This window comes from Armigeres subalbatus, chromosome 2, assembly GCF_024139115.2.
Source record: "Armigeres subalbatus isolate Guangzhou_Male chromosome 2, GZ_Asu_2, whole genome shotgun sequence".
Taxonomy (NCBI): Eukaryota; Metazoa; Arthropoda; class Insecta; order Diptera; family Culicidae; genus Armigeres; species Armigeres subalbatus.
In genome coordinates, this window is record NC_085140.1 from 213,040,447 (window position 1) to 213,054,088 (window position 13,642).

The 13,642-nt window shown below is 38.4% G+C and overlaps 1 protein-coding gene across 2 annotated transcripts in view; it reads right to left on the reverse strand.

The window, feature by feature from the left end:
* Positions 1 to 13,642, reverse strand: part of LOC134211612 (ran-binding protein 9) — a 75,876-nt gene that overhangs the window by 5,073 nt on the left and 57,161 nt on the right. For both annotated transcript variants that reach the window (XR_009979055.1, XM_062688667.1), the window contains exons 2-7: positions 4,824 to 5,182; positions 4,461 to 4,758; positions 4,235 to 4,389; positions 3,220 to 3,347; positions 2,983 to 3,158; positions 2,752 to 2,912 (exon numbers count right to left, since the gene is read on the reverse strand). Coding sequence is in view for 1 of the 2 variants with exons in the window: in XM_062688667.1 (XP_062544651.1) it covers positions 2,752 to 2,912; positions 2,983 to 3,158; positions 3,220 to 3,347; positions 4,235 to 4,389; positions 4,461 to 4,758; positions 4,824 to 5,182 (1,277 nt within the window). In the remaining variant the exon portion in view is untranslated. The remainder of the gene's footprint in view (positions 1 to 2,751; positions 2,913 to 2,982; positions 3,159 to 3,219; positions 3,348 to 4,234; positions 4,390 to 4,460; positions 4,759 to 4,823; positions 5,183 to 13,642) is intronic.

Consider the following 13,642-nt stretch of genomic DNA (forward strand, 5'->3'; position numbering starts at 1 on the left):
TAAGATCATATTTTCTGTTCATATATTTCAAGCAAACGATAATTATACTGAATAGAGTATAACTGTGATCTGTTATGATGCTTTTTGATACCTCCATTGAATGATTTTTTTTTTTGTTTTCTTTACTTTAACTTTTTGAAATCTAACATTTCATTTTATTTTATTTTATTGTTAACTTATCGGGTACAATTTGTTACATAATGTTCTATGATTGAGTTATGGAGTTCCTTTCAGCAATGTCATTAAACTTATTTACATTTAGTAAACTTTAACTATCAAACAAAAAATCGACAAGGAAGGAAAATTTCAATTAAACACACAAAAAACCTTCAAAATTACAGAGATAAATATACATAGGAGAAGCTTAAATCTAATATCACATTTTAAATTTCACACGGCCAGCTCTTGCAAAAGAGGATTTTCGGACGATGAACAACTTTGATGGAATTTGGTCATCAATCTCTGGAACCAGTCGTCGATACGTTCAATTCCTGCAGTTCTATGAACAGCATCGGTCGGATGGAAGGGGCTTAGGTCCAGAATCATCTTGAGCAAACGATTTTGCTTAACTTGTATTTTGCTGCGATGTGAACGGGCGCAATTAAACCAAGCAGGAAACCCATATGCAACCGTAGGCCGGAAAACGGTTTTGTACAATAAGACCTTCAAGCTTGTATTCAAACGAGAGCGCCTTTTGATAAGCGGATATAGCGTTCTAGTCAGTTTCTCACATTTTTAATACATCCGGATACATGACTGCCAAAGTTGAGTTTTTTATCCAGAGTTAGTCCAAGATAGCCAACGCCACCGCAGGATACGTGTATACGGGGCAAATGTCTAGGGATCTGACGACGAGTGAAAAATGTGGCTTGTGATTTGGCAGGGTTAACTTTAACCTTCCATTTGCTTTGGTAGTCCTCAATAGCGTCTTGTGCCTGCTGGAGTCTGTCAACTACCACGTTAGGGTTGTGATGCGATGTAAGAAACCCGGTGTCGTCAGCAAACAGGTAGTACTGTACCCCGTTCACTTTAACAATATCAGCGGAAAAAATGTTGAATAGTGTGGGACTCAAAACTGATCCTTGAGGTACACCAAAGGGAACTTGTACCTCGTTAGAAAGATACCCATCGACCGAAACTTGGAAGGTTCGGCCATTCAGGTAGTTACGGATGATTTTCAAGAGATACATAGGAAAGTTTCCGATCAGCATTTTATGGACGACCGCGTTATGCCATACAGAGTAGTAAGCCTTCTCTACGTCGAGCAGCACCAAACCTGAAGATTTGTCTGTTGAAAGTTTCGTTTCACTTCCTTGACCAGTCGAACAATTTGGAGACTGGTAGAATGGCCTGTTTGGAAACTAAATTGTTCATTTGGAATGATACGATTAGATTCCAGGTGTTTTTCTATCCGTGTCAATAAAACCCTTTCAAAAAGCTTACTCATAGTTGGCAGGAGGCTAATAGGTCTGTAGTTTGAAGGGATAGAAGAGTCCTTGTTAGCCTTCGGTATGGCGACCACTATTGCGTGCTTCTAGGCTGTCGAAAAGTAGCATAACTTGAGGCATGCAGAGAAAATTTTCGAGAGCACCACATAACCTTTCCGTGGGAGATATTTTAGCAACCAGTTACGAACTTAGTCATGACCAGGAGTTTTTTTGACTTTCAAGTTCCGGACAATACTTTTTATCTCCTAAGGGCGAACTAGCCAATAGTTGTCCGTAGCGGGCAAGGACTGGTCGATATGATCCATAGACTGCTAGTACTGCATCGATGGTGACAGGGTCACTGGTGGATTGATTGTTGTGAGCAATAGCAAATCTTTCAGCGAGAAGTTTCGCTTTTTATTTCGAACATGCATGCAAGATATCGCCGTTGCGTAATGGTGGACTATACTTAATAGTTTTCTTCAGCGCTTTGGTGATGCGCCAAATTTTGTTGTCTCCGCGTTCCATAGAACCGAGGATTTCACCAAATTTGTTGAATCTTGCATCGGCGCATTGGTCACGAATACGATTGGTGAGCGACGAGACGATGTTTTTGAGCAATGGATCCCTGGTTCTTATCCATTGTCGTCGACGCCTGTTTCGAAGTTGGATGAGTAGTTTGAAAACACGCATTTGCCCGAACTAATGCGAAAGTGTAAATAACAACTTATGTTAAAGCATCCGCTTCTTCGGAATAATGCAAGAGTGAATGCTTCCTTCTTTAAAAGCATGCATCTGCCCGGAATAATGAGAAATAGTGAACATGGAAGAACTAATTTAAAACTAGTTAAAACTAGTTTAAAACTACCCAAAAGTGAGTTCAATCCACCCAACTTCGCATTTCCGTACGGGAAACCAAATTTTAGTAAATTGTAGTTTTCCTCTACTACCATGTTAAAAAAAGTACCTAGCGTAAGTTCTATTTACTCAACAGGAGGTTTAATTCACTCAATTTCGACCTCAGGCAGCAAACTCAAGTTTGGCTTCCCCTATCACACATTCACACAGTTAAAAAAAAAAACCGTATCAAACTGGCGTTGATGCATTGTTTTGCTCCTTTGTTTTTGACAACAGAAGAAATAGTGGATGAAAGAGTTTAAAGCAAAAGTCGAGACACAAGCAAAGTGAGCCCACCCATCGCATCAAGATCATATATCCTAGAAGAGGACACTAACTGATTACATCTAGATGTCACCCTGGTTTTACTCAACGGCATCCAAAGCAAAAGCTTGTTTAGGTACATTTCTGTTTCCCCAAAACTTACCTCTAACATTTTCTGATTAGTTTCGTTTGCTCCCTGCTCTTTCTCTAATCGCTGGCTCATCTGGAACAGTTCCCGGCCAAACTCCAGCATCCGTTCGACGCCGGACCGCGAGACACCGGTGTTGGTCGATTTACAATTTGGCGATAGCGACGAATCCACATCTAAAACAAAAAACGAAACGGTGTAATAAAGTTCAGCGGTAAAAATGAACATTTTCCAAGCAACACCAACCCATATCCTCGTCCCTGCCGTCTTCGTCGTCTTCATCGTCGTCCTCGAGCGAGTCATTGAGATTGCTGTTGGACGTTCCATTTTTATATCCGTTGGAGTTATTCACGTTGTTCGTATGGCCGTTTTCCATCTCTACGTCATTAGAGTAGTCGTCTTCAATACACGTACCATTATTACTGTGAACAATAAAAAATAGTAATCACATCGTATTAGGGTCTTCAAGAAATAAATTTTTACCTGAGAACGTTATTTTTGCTAAAACCCTGATTGTCGCTACCATCTGGGATAACTGTGTTTCCGTTTTGATAACTTTTCGTCGATTGTATAACTGACGTTTGCACTGGACTCGTGTGAGATGAACCGCTCTGTAAACAAGTAAAAATCAAGTTGGAGGATCTATAACTCAGACCTATTTTTTAAACTATCATTAAACTATTTCCGCTTGGCTCGTTCCAATTGTTCTTGGCCTTCATATCATAGACCAAAGAACCCCACACTTTTTGGATATGCGACGTACCTAGCAGAATCCCATATTGCTTGCGACCCATCAGGTACACTTGAATTGATTTTTAGAAATTTGATAAAACGAGTTCTAAAATTGAACAAACCATAATAAATAGCTTCATAATCATTGTATTTTTTCTCAATTTGCATTGGATGTGGATTGGATTTGAATTGGATTAAAATTGGATTTGATTTTGATTGGATTCGAATTGGACTTAGATTGGATTTGGATAGGATTTGAATCAAATTTGGGTCGGATTTGGATTGGATTTGATTTGGAGTAGTTTAGGATTTGATTTTGAGATGTGGATTATTGAACTTCATTCTATTTGCCCAAATATCACATAACAAAAGAAGGTCATTGACCTTGTAAAGCTTGTTGTTCTCTAATCATCCAATTCTAAAAGCTGTTATAGATTTGTAAGACAAAATAGTGACAAAGATCTCAATCAAGATTTGTCTTTCGCGACGCACCATTTATCAGCCCACGACCCCCCTGAGGGTTGGTTGAAAACGTCGGTTTCTAGGAAGTCAATTAACATTCACTACTACATACTTGTAATACCAAACTATTCTTTGCCGCTTCCATTTTCCTTTTTTTCATTTTCAGGATATACTACCACTTTTTTAATAATTAATAAATAAAATTATTATCTAGATGGGTTCCAAATGTGAAACTTTTAAGAACTCTATTTCCAATATTTAGAATGGTCAAGCAACAATAAAAAACAGTGGTTAAAGCACTTACGAGGTCGAAATCAGATCCGTTCACCATTTCGATAAACTGCCTACATTTGAGCATGAATAGCAGATTTTGGTTCGACTCCAGGAGACCTGGATATAAGCGTACAGTTTGCTCAATTGCTTGTCCCATGCGCCCCGATAGTACTAGTTTGATTATTTCTGCAACGTAAAACAAATAGATAAGTCAAACCGGCATCATATCTAAGGCAACAAAATGAAACATCTCCTACTTTGTCGATTTTTTATCGACACCATGTCCTCTTGGAGAGACTGGCCGGTGGTGCGTGCAAAGGTTTCGGCTGTCGAACTGTAGCCATGGTGCACAAGGTATGAGGAAACCATTTTGTGCAGGATCACAGTCCAATCGTCCTGGTCGTCTGATAGGGGGAAGTTATAAATAGTGGCTTTGGTCGCCGCTCCCAGCTCTTTCAGCATATCTTCGATGTCAAACTTGAAGGGCTCCTGGCCGAAGTTTGCGTCCACTACTTCACCTGGGGTCTGAAGTCCCACTGTAGGATATAATCGCGGCTGAAACGGATAAAGTTTAGAGTGCTAATTGCTTATTTAACGTTAATCATAAAACAGCTACTCACCGGTAGATCTTTGAAAGCTATCCCTAAATGGTGACCGTTCTTAGTGTAGAAACAAGTATTTTCGACTAAATTAACTCCACAACCAATAATATCACCGGTGGTAAAGGTGGGTCCGTAGGGTTGTCCATTCCCGGACGAACAGAACGAGTGCCCGTCGTCGCCGTGGTAGCCATACGATTGCTTATCCCAGCCCGGTAACCGATTCACCTTGAACGGTGTATGTGCAGTCAGCCCGATGCCCATGTAACCATCGCGGCCTTTGGAGATTATCTTCACCTCGAAATAGTACAGTCCACATGCTGCTGGAATTGGGAATGGCGTACGCACCGATGCGGCATCTGTGTGTGATTTTCCAACTCCTGGGAAGGGAGAAAAAACAAAAAAAAAATTATCAGTTGCAGTCCTAAATTTTAAGATTCTATTGCAGAAAACGGATGTTAACATAATACTCCATTTTTAACTATTACTTTTAAACAATAAATTTACTCGAAATTGCCGTAGCAACCTATGCAATTTAGCAATTTTCAGGGTGGGCACTGAAAGTCGATTTTCGAATTCCCGGTTTTTTCCCGCTTTTCCCGGTATTTTTTGTCAAATTTTCCCGGTTTTAATTTAACTTGAAAAAAATCAGGGTAAGAGTTTTTATACTACTAGATATTTTATTTTCTGACCAAACTGGAGGTCAGTTTTATATCGAAGCAATTTATAATTTGTAACGAACCTTTGAAAAAGGTACATTAAATTACCAACAACGTGTTATGCGATTGTGCCATGTAGTTAGTGTTAAACGGCAATTAATCAATATCGTATTGTAATTCTACATTGCCACCTAATTACAATTATTTAATTCTTTTATTAGTTGCAGAACATTCGCATTTTTTTCTAACATGCACAACTCTCGTTAGTTTCTGACAGTGCCAATGGAAATTGCATGAGCACAATGTTTACAGAAAGCAATAAAACGTATAGTATCTTATAGTATAGCCGACATCTTTTTAATGTTCAGCTCTCGGTTTGATCTTATTCAGGCTATTTCAAAGAATACCTTCATGAGTTCCATCAGTTACTTTTTAAATTATCGCAAAATTATGTATGAGTTCTTTCTTATAACGTAAGTTAAATTTAATTACAGTTTTAAACTTAGCAATGAAGTAAGTAAGTAACTGTATAACCTCATTATAGTAATTGGCATTACTTTATTAAAAATCTACAGAATTTTTAAACATTAGATTAACACAGATTTAACGCGAAGACAATCTTCGTTCCCGATCAAAATAATTATTTAGTTTTCTAAAATGGATTTAAACACATTTCAGGCAATCAAAACATTCGATTCGTAATTTATTCAATTTTACTTTCTGAATTCCTAGAATTAATGTCTAGAAAGCCTTGGATTTTTTATTGAAAACTTTGAACGTCCTAATTCAATATTAGTATATTAAAATGTCCTAAGCATTGGAACTTATTCATTAATCCCATTAAAAAACTGTCTTTGAGTATCTCTTTCACCACCATAACCTTCTATTATATTACGTTAGTTGTGGAAAAATACTAAACTAAAGATATTTTACTCTTTACAATATTACAGACATATCACGTAGTATTTTTAAAAAAATATCATTTTCAATGGTTTGTAGAACTCTCAAATATAATTCCAAACAACTCTTGAACATGAATTAAAATATATATTATTTACCATATTCATTTATTTTCGAATTCTGTTCAATTGGAAATCCCATTCAAATAACAGAAGTACAAAGCTTGGACATTAGAGGAATAACATTCATTCGAAAGAAATGAATATCTCGATATTCGATTCTATGCTTTTATGCCTTATATTATAATATTTATGACATATGGCCGGGGTTCTACCAAATCACACCAAGCGCCAAAAAAGTACTGATATTTTTTAGCAAGTTTTTGTTTAACAGATTTAATTGATCATAAATCGTATAGGTCCTATACAATAGGATATCTCTCAACCCCATAACTGGGGACAAACAGCAAATATACACACGAATTAATTTAAAATAATTTCCGTTTCCTTTTACGTACACAATATCACAAGTCAGTCGAAAGCCGCTTACTAGAATTTGGAATCAAAATGATCTAGTGACAACACAAATTGGATCTGGGAAACTTATTTTTTATACCTCATAAATATTAGAGAGTAAATCTTTCCCTTTTGTATCAACTTCATTAAAAACTTTGAAGAATTTTGAATGTAAGTTGCCAAAAATTATTTTTTCCCGGTTCATGTCCTGAATTCCCGGTTTCCCGCTTTTTTTACCGGTGACTTAAATTTCCCGTCTTTTTCCCACTTTTCCCGTTTTTCCCGCTTCGGTGGCCACCCTGAATTTTAAATTTCTTTAGTCAAATTTTTTTTTTAAGGGTGTAAAATTAGATCCCAAGTGTATATTTTTTTTAATATTAAGAATACATTTAGCGAAATATCTAGTATTCCGAATAACCAAATAAACAGAAGATAGTCATGACAGATAATTTACAACTTTAAGACAAAAGTAGTATTTGATAGTATTTTAATCGTAGTACTGAAAAAATGTTCGATGATGACCTCGCAAAAAAGGTTGCTCCAATATGCATAGGAAAGAACAAGTGCGCTGACGACAACCAATCAAATTTACATCAATGGACCAAGTGAACTTACAACTGTAGTGCAACTGTTGTTAGAGGCACGCGATAATTCAACAGGGGAACTGATTTTCCGACTTGACGCTACCTGCACCCTCTTCCATTTACTACGTGGAGCAACCTTCAAGTTTCTCGCTTCAATGGATATTTAGTTTACTCGTTACCTTCAGTTCTCGGAATTATGCCCAGCGTTACTCTATGTTCCTCAAGTGAAAAAATTGGCTACTCATAGCCATGGTAGCTCATCATTCGGATCCTCAAACTAATTTATTATGGTGCAGAAAACTACTGGACTGAAGAATTTACATAGTTTTTGACTCGAGAACCGCATTTTTTTATTTAAGAATTTTTTGTTCTGTTTTGTGCGGTTGATAAACAAATGATAATCAAAAATTGTGTTTTGTATAGAACGCAGAACAAGCTGCTTCTGTATAAAAAACGTACTAATCCCAAGTACCAATTTGCGACAATATACAGAAGAGTGCTCAGATGAGCATTGTATACATACATGTATAATCACCTATGCTATGATATGTCATGAACTGCAAACATTTTGTTAGTTCGCTAGTCAAATAATCATTGTCATGACTATCTCACGACAAGGTCGGTATATAAAAATATAGAACTAATGTATTCGAATTACATTAACTCCCATAATAAAATGCCACCCACATTTTAGACAAACGGATTTGATTTTATAGATCGCAGTTATTTTTAATGTTTGTTTATACAACTTCTTCAAATTGTCGGGATTTCTGCTAAACCGCACCAAGCGGCTTTTTGACTGTCTTATGATACTTTGCTCGTAAAAACAACTAAAAACAATATTCATACTTGTTTATGTGCTTATTTGATAAAGAATACCATCGAGTATTAAGTCGAGAAATGTTCGTAACGTTTTGTTAATAATTAGAAGAGCCGAACGATATTTTGTGCGAAAAATAAACTTATTTTTCATTGGCGCTTGGTGCGAACTGGCAGAACCCCGACCAACTACGGTACAAAGTTTTTCTATTCGCCCCGTTTTACGGTACCGTCAACTGGGGGGAAGATGATCATTTTTAAGACAAAACATGCAATAACAATGTGTGTTTACATTTTAAATCGAAACAAATATTTTCAAAACATGTACTGCTATACGTTGCAATAATCAACAACTTTAGTTTTCTGAAATGCGTTCGCATTTATTAAAATAAATTAAATTATCACACATTTTTTGAATAATCTGGTTTGGGGTGAAGTTGATCAAGACAGCTCTACTAAAACCATTGTGACCTAGTAGTCAAAATACACTAGGTTATTTGTATGAATGTTGAATTTACTACGTAAAGAAGTCTAAGAAGTCAATATTTGATGCGAAAATAGCGTCATTTATGACTATTTCTCTCTTTCCTCCACAAAATACATTTTCATGATTATAATCGAAAAACTTCACCTCAATGATCATCTTCCCCCCAGTTGACGGTACATTTGAAATCAGAAATAAGAAATCTCAAGAACTTATTCAAAAAGACGTAAGGTACAGTGGGGCAAGTGGGTAAAGGAAATCGTATATTTCATGTTCATCAAGTCATAAAAGTGGAATATAATATTGAAATTGATCATATTTATGACATAACGAATCATCTATCCAATCTTTATATGCCTGCGAACAAGATTTTTAAAAAATACTTTTAGGATACAAAATATTTGGAAAACAAAAAAATCGATTTCAATTTTTCACTTGCCCCACATGTGGGGTAAGTGAAAAAATGATTTTAAAAAGGAATGTTTCAATATAAGAACACATTTTCTGTTCATATATTGCATGCAAATGATAATTATACTGAATAGAGCATAACTGTGATCTGTTGTGATGATTTTTAACATCTCATAAAAGTCAAAGGGCACTAGAGTGCTTCCATCAAACGATTTTTATGGTTTTATGTTTTCTTTATGAATACATTTGAGATCTAATATTTCATCTCCATTTGTGTCTAACACAAGGTCTAACACTACTTTCTATTTCAGGTTTATAGTAAGATAATGAACCTTGGCGATAATGCAGAGAAATTATCTTTGAAATATTTATCAAACCTGGAATCATATTGTGTTTCATTAACAATCCACTTATGATTTCAGTAGAAGAGTCTAAATGAACAAATAAATAAATTTTATAAATTTCAACTAAATAAATTATAATTGTTGATATATTTGCAATAGTAGTGATTCTTGTATTTAAGCTATATAAATAACATTTTTTCACGAATTATTTATCAAACATGAATTATTTAAAACACTGACACGCTTGGCACTTTGGATTTCTGATTTAGTATTACCACGTATCACTTTAATAACCAAAAGCCTTCGAATGAGTTCGAATTGGTATACACTGGATTTTGTTTTTACGCGATTTACATTTTCTCAATTTTCCACTCATCCTAAATGTTTAACGTATATTAATTACCATGTGATTTTTCTTTGATTTATTCTGGATATTTTGAAACATGTTGCGAAGAGTTTGGTGGCAAATTGAAGTCACACGATCAAAAATACGAGTGAAAAAAAATCGTGTAAAACAAAATCCTGTGTAATTTGTTTATATACCTTTAATAGAAATTATTTGTGTTTGGAAAAATAGAGAAATGCATTCAGTGTCGGAAAATTTTCACTTGCCCCACCCATGATAAAAAACAGGCAAAGCAATAAACTATTTTTTTCAAAATTTTTGGTGTTCATATCAATATTTTTGTGGCTGGAATTCAAAACTACAAAGAAAACCAACTTATCAATGCACTAAATGAATGTGTTATGGAAACCAACATAAAAAAATATTTGTATTTATTGACACGCAAAACAACTTGTGCAAAAGATAAACTTGGAAGGTTAATAAACTTTTACTTTCGCATGTTGAAATGGTTCATTATTTCATGTTTCACTTATTCAAAGCATTGATTTGAATGGCCTTGTATGATTGTGAAGTGAAATTGAATAATTCTGTGCTTCATCAGTGAAAAACTTGCGTTTTTTTCACTTACCCCATTTACCCACTTACCCCACTGTACCTTATGTGATTTTTTAAACAAAGATTCAAACGTCGATTTGTCCAATCTGATGGCACTTCCACGCAAACCAACACCACCAACAGGTAGTCGAAGCCTCCCCTTATCTGTCATTGGTACCTGAGAAATATGTTTTTCTTTAAATTTTCCATTTTTTCGACCACTAGTCACTCGAATGACGTATATGCAAGCGTATATGTCAATTCACAGAATAGAATCTTTTAATTGAAGAGAGGCACTGATCAATTGAGATGGCATAGAAAACGGAAGGGGCAAAAAATGTCTACCGTGGAAGCACCATATTTGACGCAAATCCAAACTTAGCGCACTTTCATATCAAATGATTCATAAAACTTATTTTTACCAAAAATATATCAACGAATCAAGCTAGATGGCTTTATTTGCTCTTTTTCTTGGCATATATGGCATAAAAAGCATATTTTTGATGAAGAATCAACGTACCCGAATAAAATATATGGAGGTCATACCTACTCATAATGCGTCAAATTTTCGTTTTCTTAGCCACAATGCTAAGAATCGAATGATCATTTTTTGGCGCAAAATTACTTTTTTTGAAAATCTTTGACCCCTACCTACAAACAACTGAGCATTACGAGTAAGTTTTCCCTTTCAAGCTAAACATAGCAACATTCGAACGCATTTTTCAACCCAAAATGTTTTGCGTCAAATTAGGCTCACAATGCATTGTGATGTTCCTAATTAATCTTATCTGACGAATAGACAAGGCAGTGCTTATTATTATTTATTATTATTATTATTTATTTAATCAGACTAAGGCCGAAGTGGCCTGTGCGGTATATAAGAGTCTTCTCCATTCGGCTCGGTCCATGGCTACACGTCGCCAACCACGCAGTCTACGGAGGGTCCGCAAGTCATCTTCCACCTGATCGATCCACCTTGCCCGCTGCGCACCTCGCCTTCTTGTGCCCGTCGGATCGTTGTCGAGAACCATTTTCACCGGGTTACTGTCCGACATTCTGGCTACGTGCCCGGCCCATCGCAGTCGTCCGATTTTCGCGGTGTGAACGATGGATGGTTCTCCCAACAGCTGATGCAATTCGTGGTTCATTCGCCTCCTCCACGTACCGGCCGCCATCTGCACCCCACCATAGATGGTACGCAGCACTTTCCTTTCGAAAACTCAAGTGCGCGTTGGTCCTCCACGAGCATCGTCCAGGTCTCGTGTCCGTAGAGGACTACCGGTCTAATTAGTGTTTTGTAGATTGTCAGTTTGGTACGGCGGCGAACTCTATTCGATCGGAGCGTCTTGCGGAGTCCAAAGTACGTACGATTTCCAGCCACTATGCGTCTCCGAATTTCTCTGCTGGTGTCATTTTCGGCAGTTACCAGTGAGCCCAAGTACACAAATTCTTCTACCACCTCGATTTCGTCACCACCGATGCAAACTCGCGGTGGGTGGCTCACATTGTCTTCTCTTGAACCTCTTCCTATCATGTACTTCGTCTTCGACGTGTTGATGACTAGTCCGATCCGCTTAGCTTCCCTCTTCAGTCTGATGTAGGCTTCCTCCATCTTCTCAAAGTTACGTGCCATAATATCTATGTCGTCGGCGAAACCAAATAGCTGGACGGACTTATTGAAAATTGTACCACTCGTGTTAATCCCTGCTCTTCGTATTACCCCTTCCAAAGCGATGTTGAATAGCAAACACGAAAGACCATCACCTTGCCGTAACCCTCTGCGGGTTTCGAAGGGACTCGAGAATGCCCCTGAAACTCGAACTACGCACATCACCCGATCCATCGTCGCTTTGATCAACCGTGTTAGTTTATCCGGAAAACCGTGTTCGTGCATTAGCTGCCATAGCTGGTCCCGATCGATTGTATCATATGCGGCTTTGAAGTCGATGAATAGATGATGTGTGGGCACGTTGTATTCACGGCATTTCTGCAGTACTTGGCGAATGGCGAACACCTGGTCCGTGGTGGAGCATTCGCCCATAAAACCCGCCTGGTACTGCCCCACGAACTCCCTTGCAGTTGGTGCTAGTCGACGGCATAAAATTTGGGAGAGTACCTTGTAGGCGGCGTTCAGCAATGTGATTGCGCGGTAGTTGCTACAATCCAGCTTATCGCCCTTTTTGTAGATGGGACACACGACACCTTTCGTCCACTCCTGCGGCAAAACTTCCTCCTCCCAAATCTTGGTAATGACCCAGTGCAGCGCTCTAGCCAGTGCCTCACCACCGTGTTTAAATAGCTCTCCTGGTAGTTGGTCAACCCCAGGGGCTTTGTTGTTCTTCAGCCGGCCAATCTCCTCCTGGATTTCCTGGAGATCCGGAGCCGGTAGAATTATGTCCTGCGCGCGTTCTCCCAGGTCCATCACCATACCGCCATCTTCGTCTACCACATCGCCATTCAGGTGTTCTTCGTAGTGCTGCCGCCACCTTTGGATCACCAAACGCTCGTTCGTAAGAAGGTTCCCGTTTATGTCCTTACACATATCAGGCTGTGGCACGTGGCCCTTACGTGAACGGTTTAACTTCTCATAGAACTTTCGTGTGTTATTAGCGCGGTACAGTTGCTCCGTTTCTTCACGGTCTCGATCCTCCAGCTGGCGCTTTTTCCTCCGGAAAATCGAGTTTTGTCTGTTCCGCGCCTGTTTATATCGTGCCTCGTTCGCCCTCGTGCGGTGTTGCAGCAATCTCGCCCATGCTGCATTCTTCTCTTCCACTAACTGCTCACATTCGCCGTCATACCAGTCGTTTCTCTGATCCGGGGGCACCGTGCCAAGTGCAGCGGTTGCGGTGCTACCAATGGCGGATCGAATATCTCTCCAGCCATCTTCAAGAGACGCTGCGCCTAGCTGCTCTTCCGTTGGAAGTGCCACTTCCAGCTGCTGCGCGTATTCTTGGGCTAGTCTACCATCTTGTAGCCGCCCAATGTTAAGTCGCGGCGTCCGACTTCGACGCGTGTTGTACACCGTCGAGAGTTTTGAGCGCAGGCATACTGCAACGAGGTAGTGGTCGGATTCAATATTCGCACTGCGGTAAGTGCGGACGTTCGTGATGTCGAAGAAGAATTTACCGTCGATTAGAACGTGGTCGATTTGGTTTTCCGTTTCTTGGTTAGGTGATCTCCATGT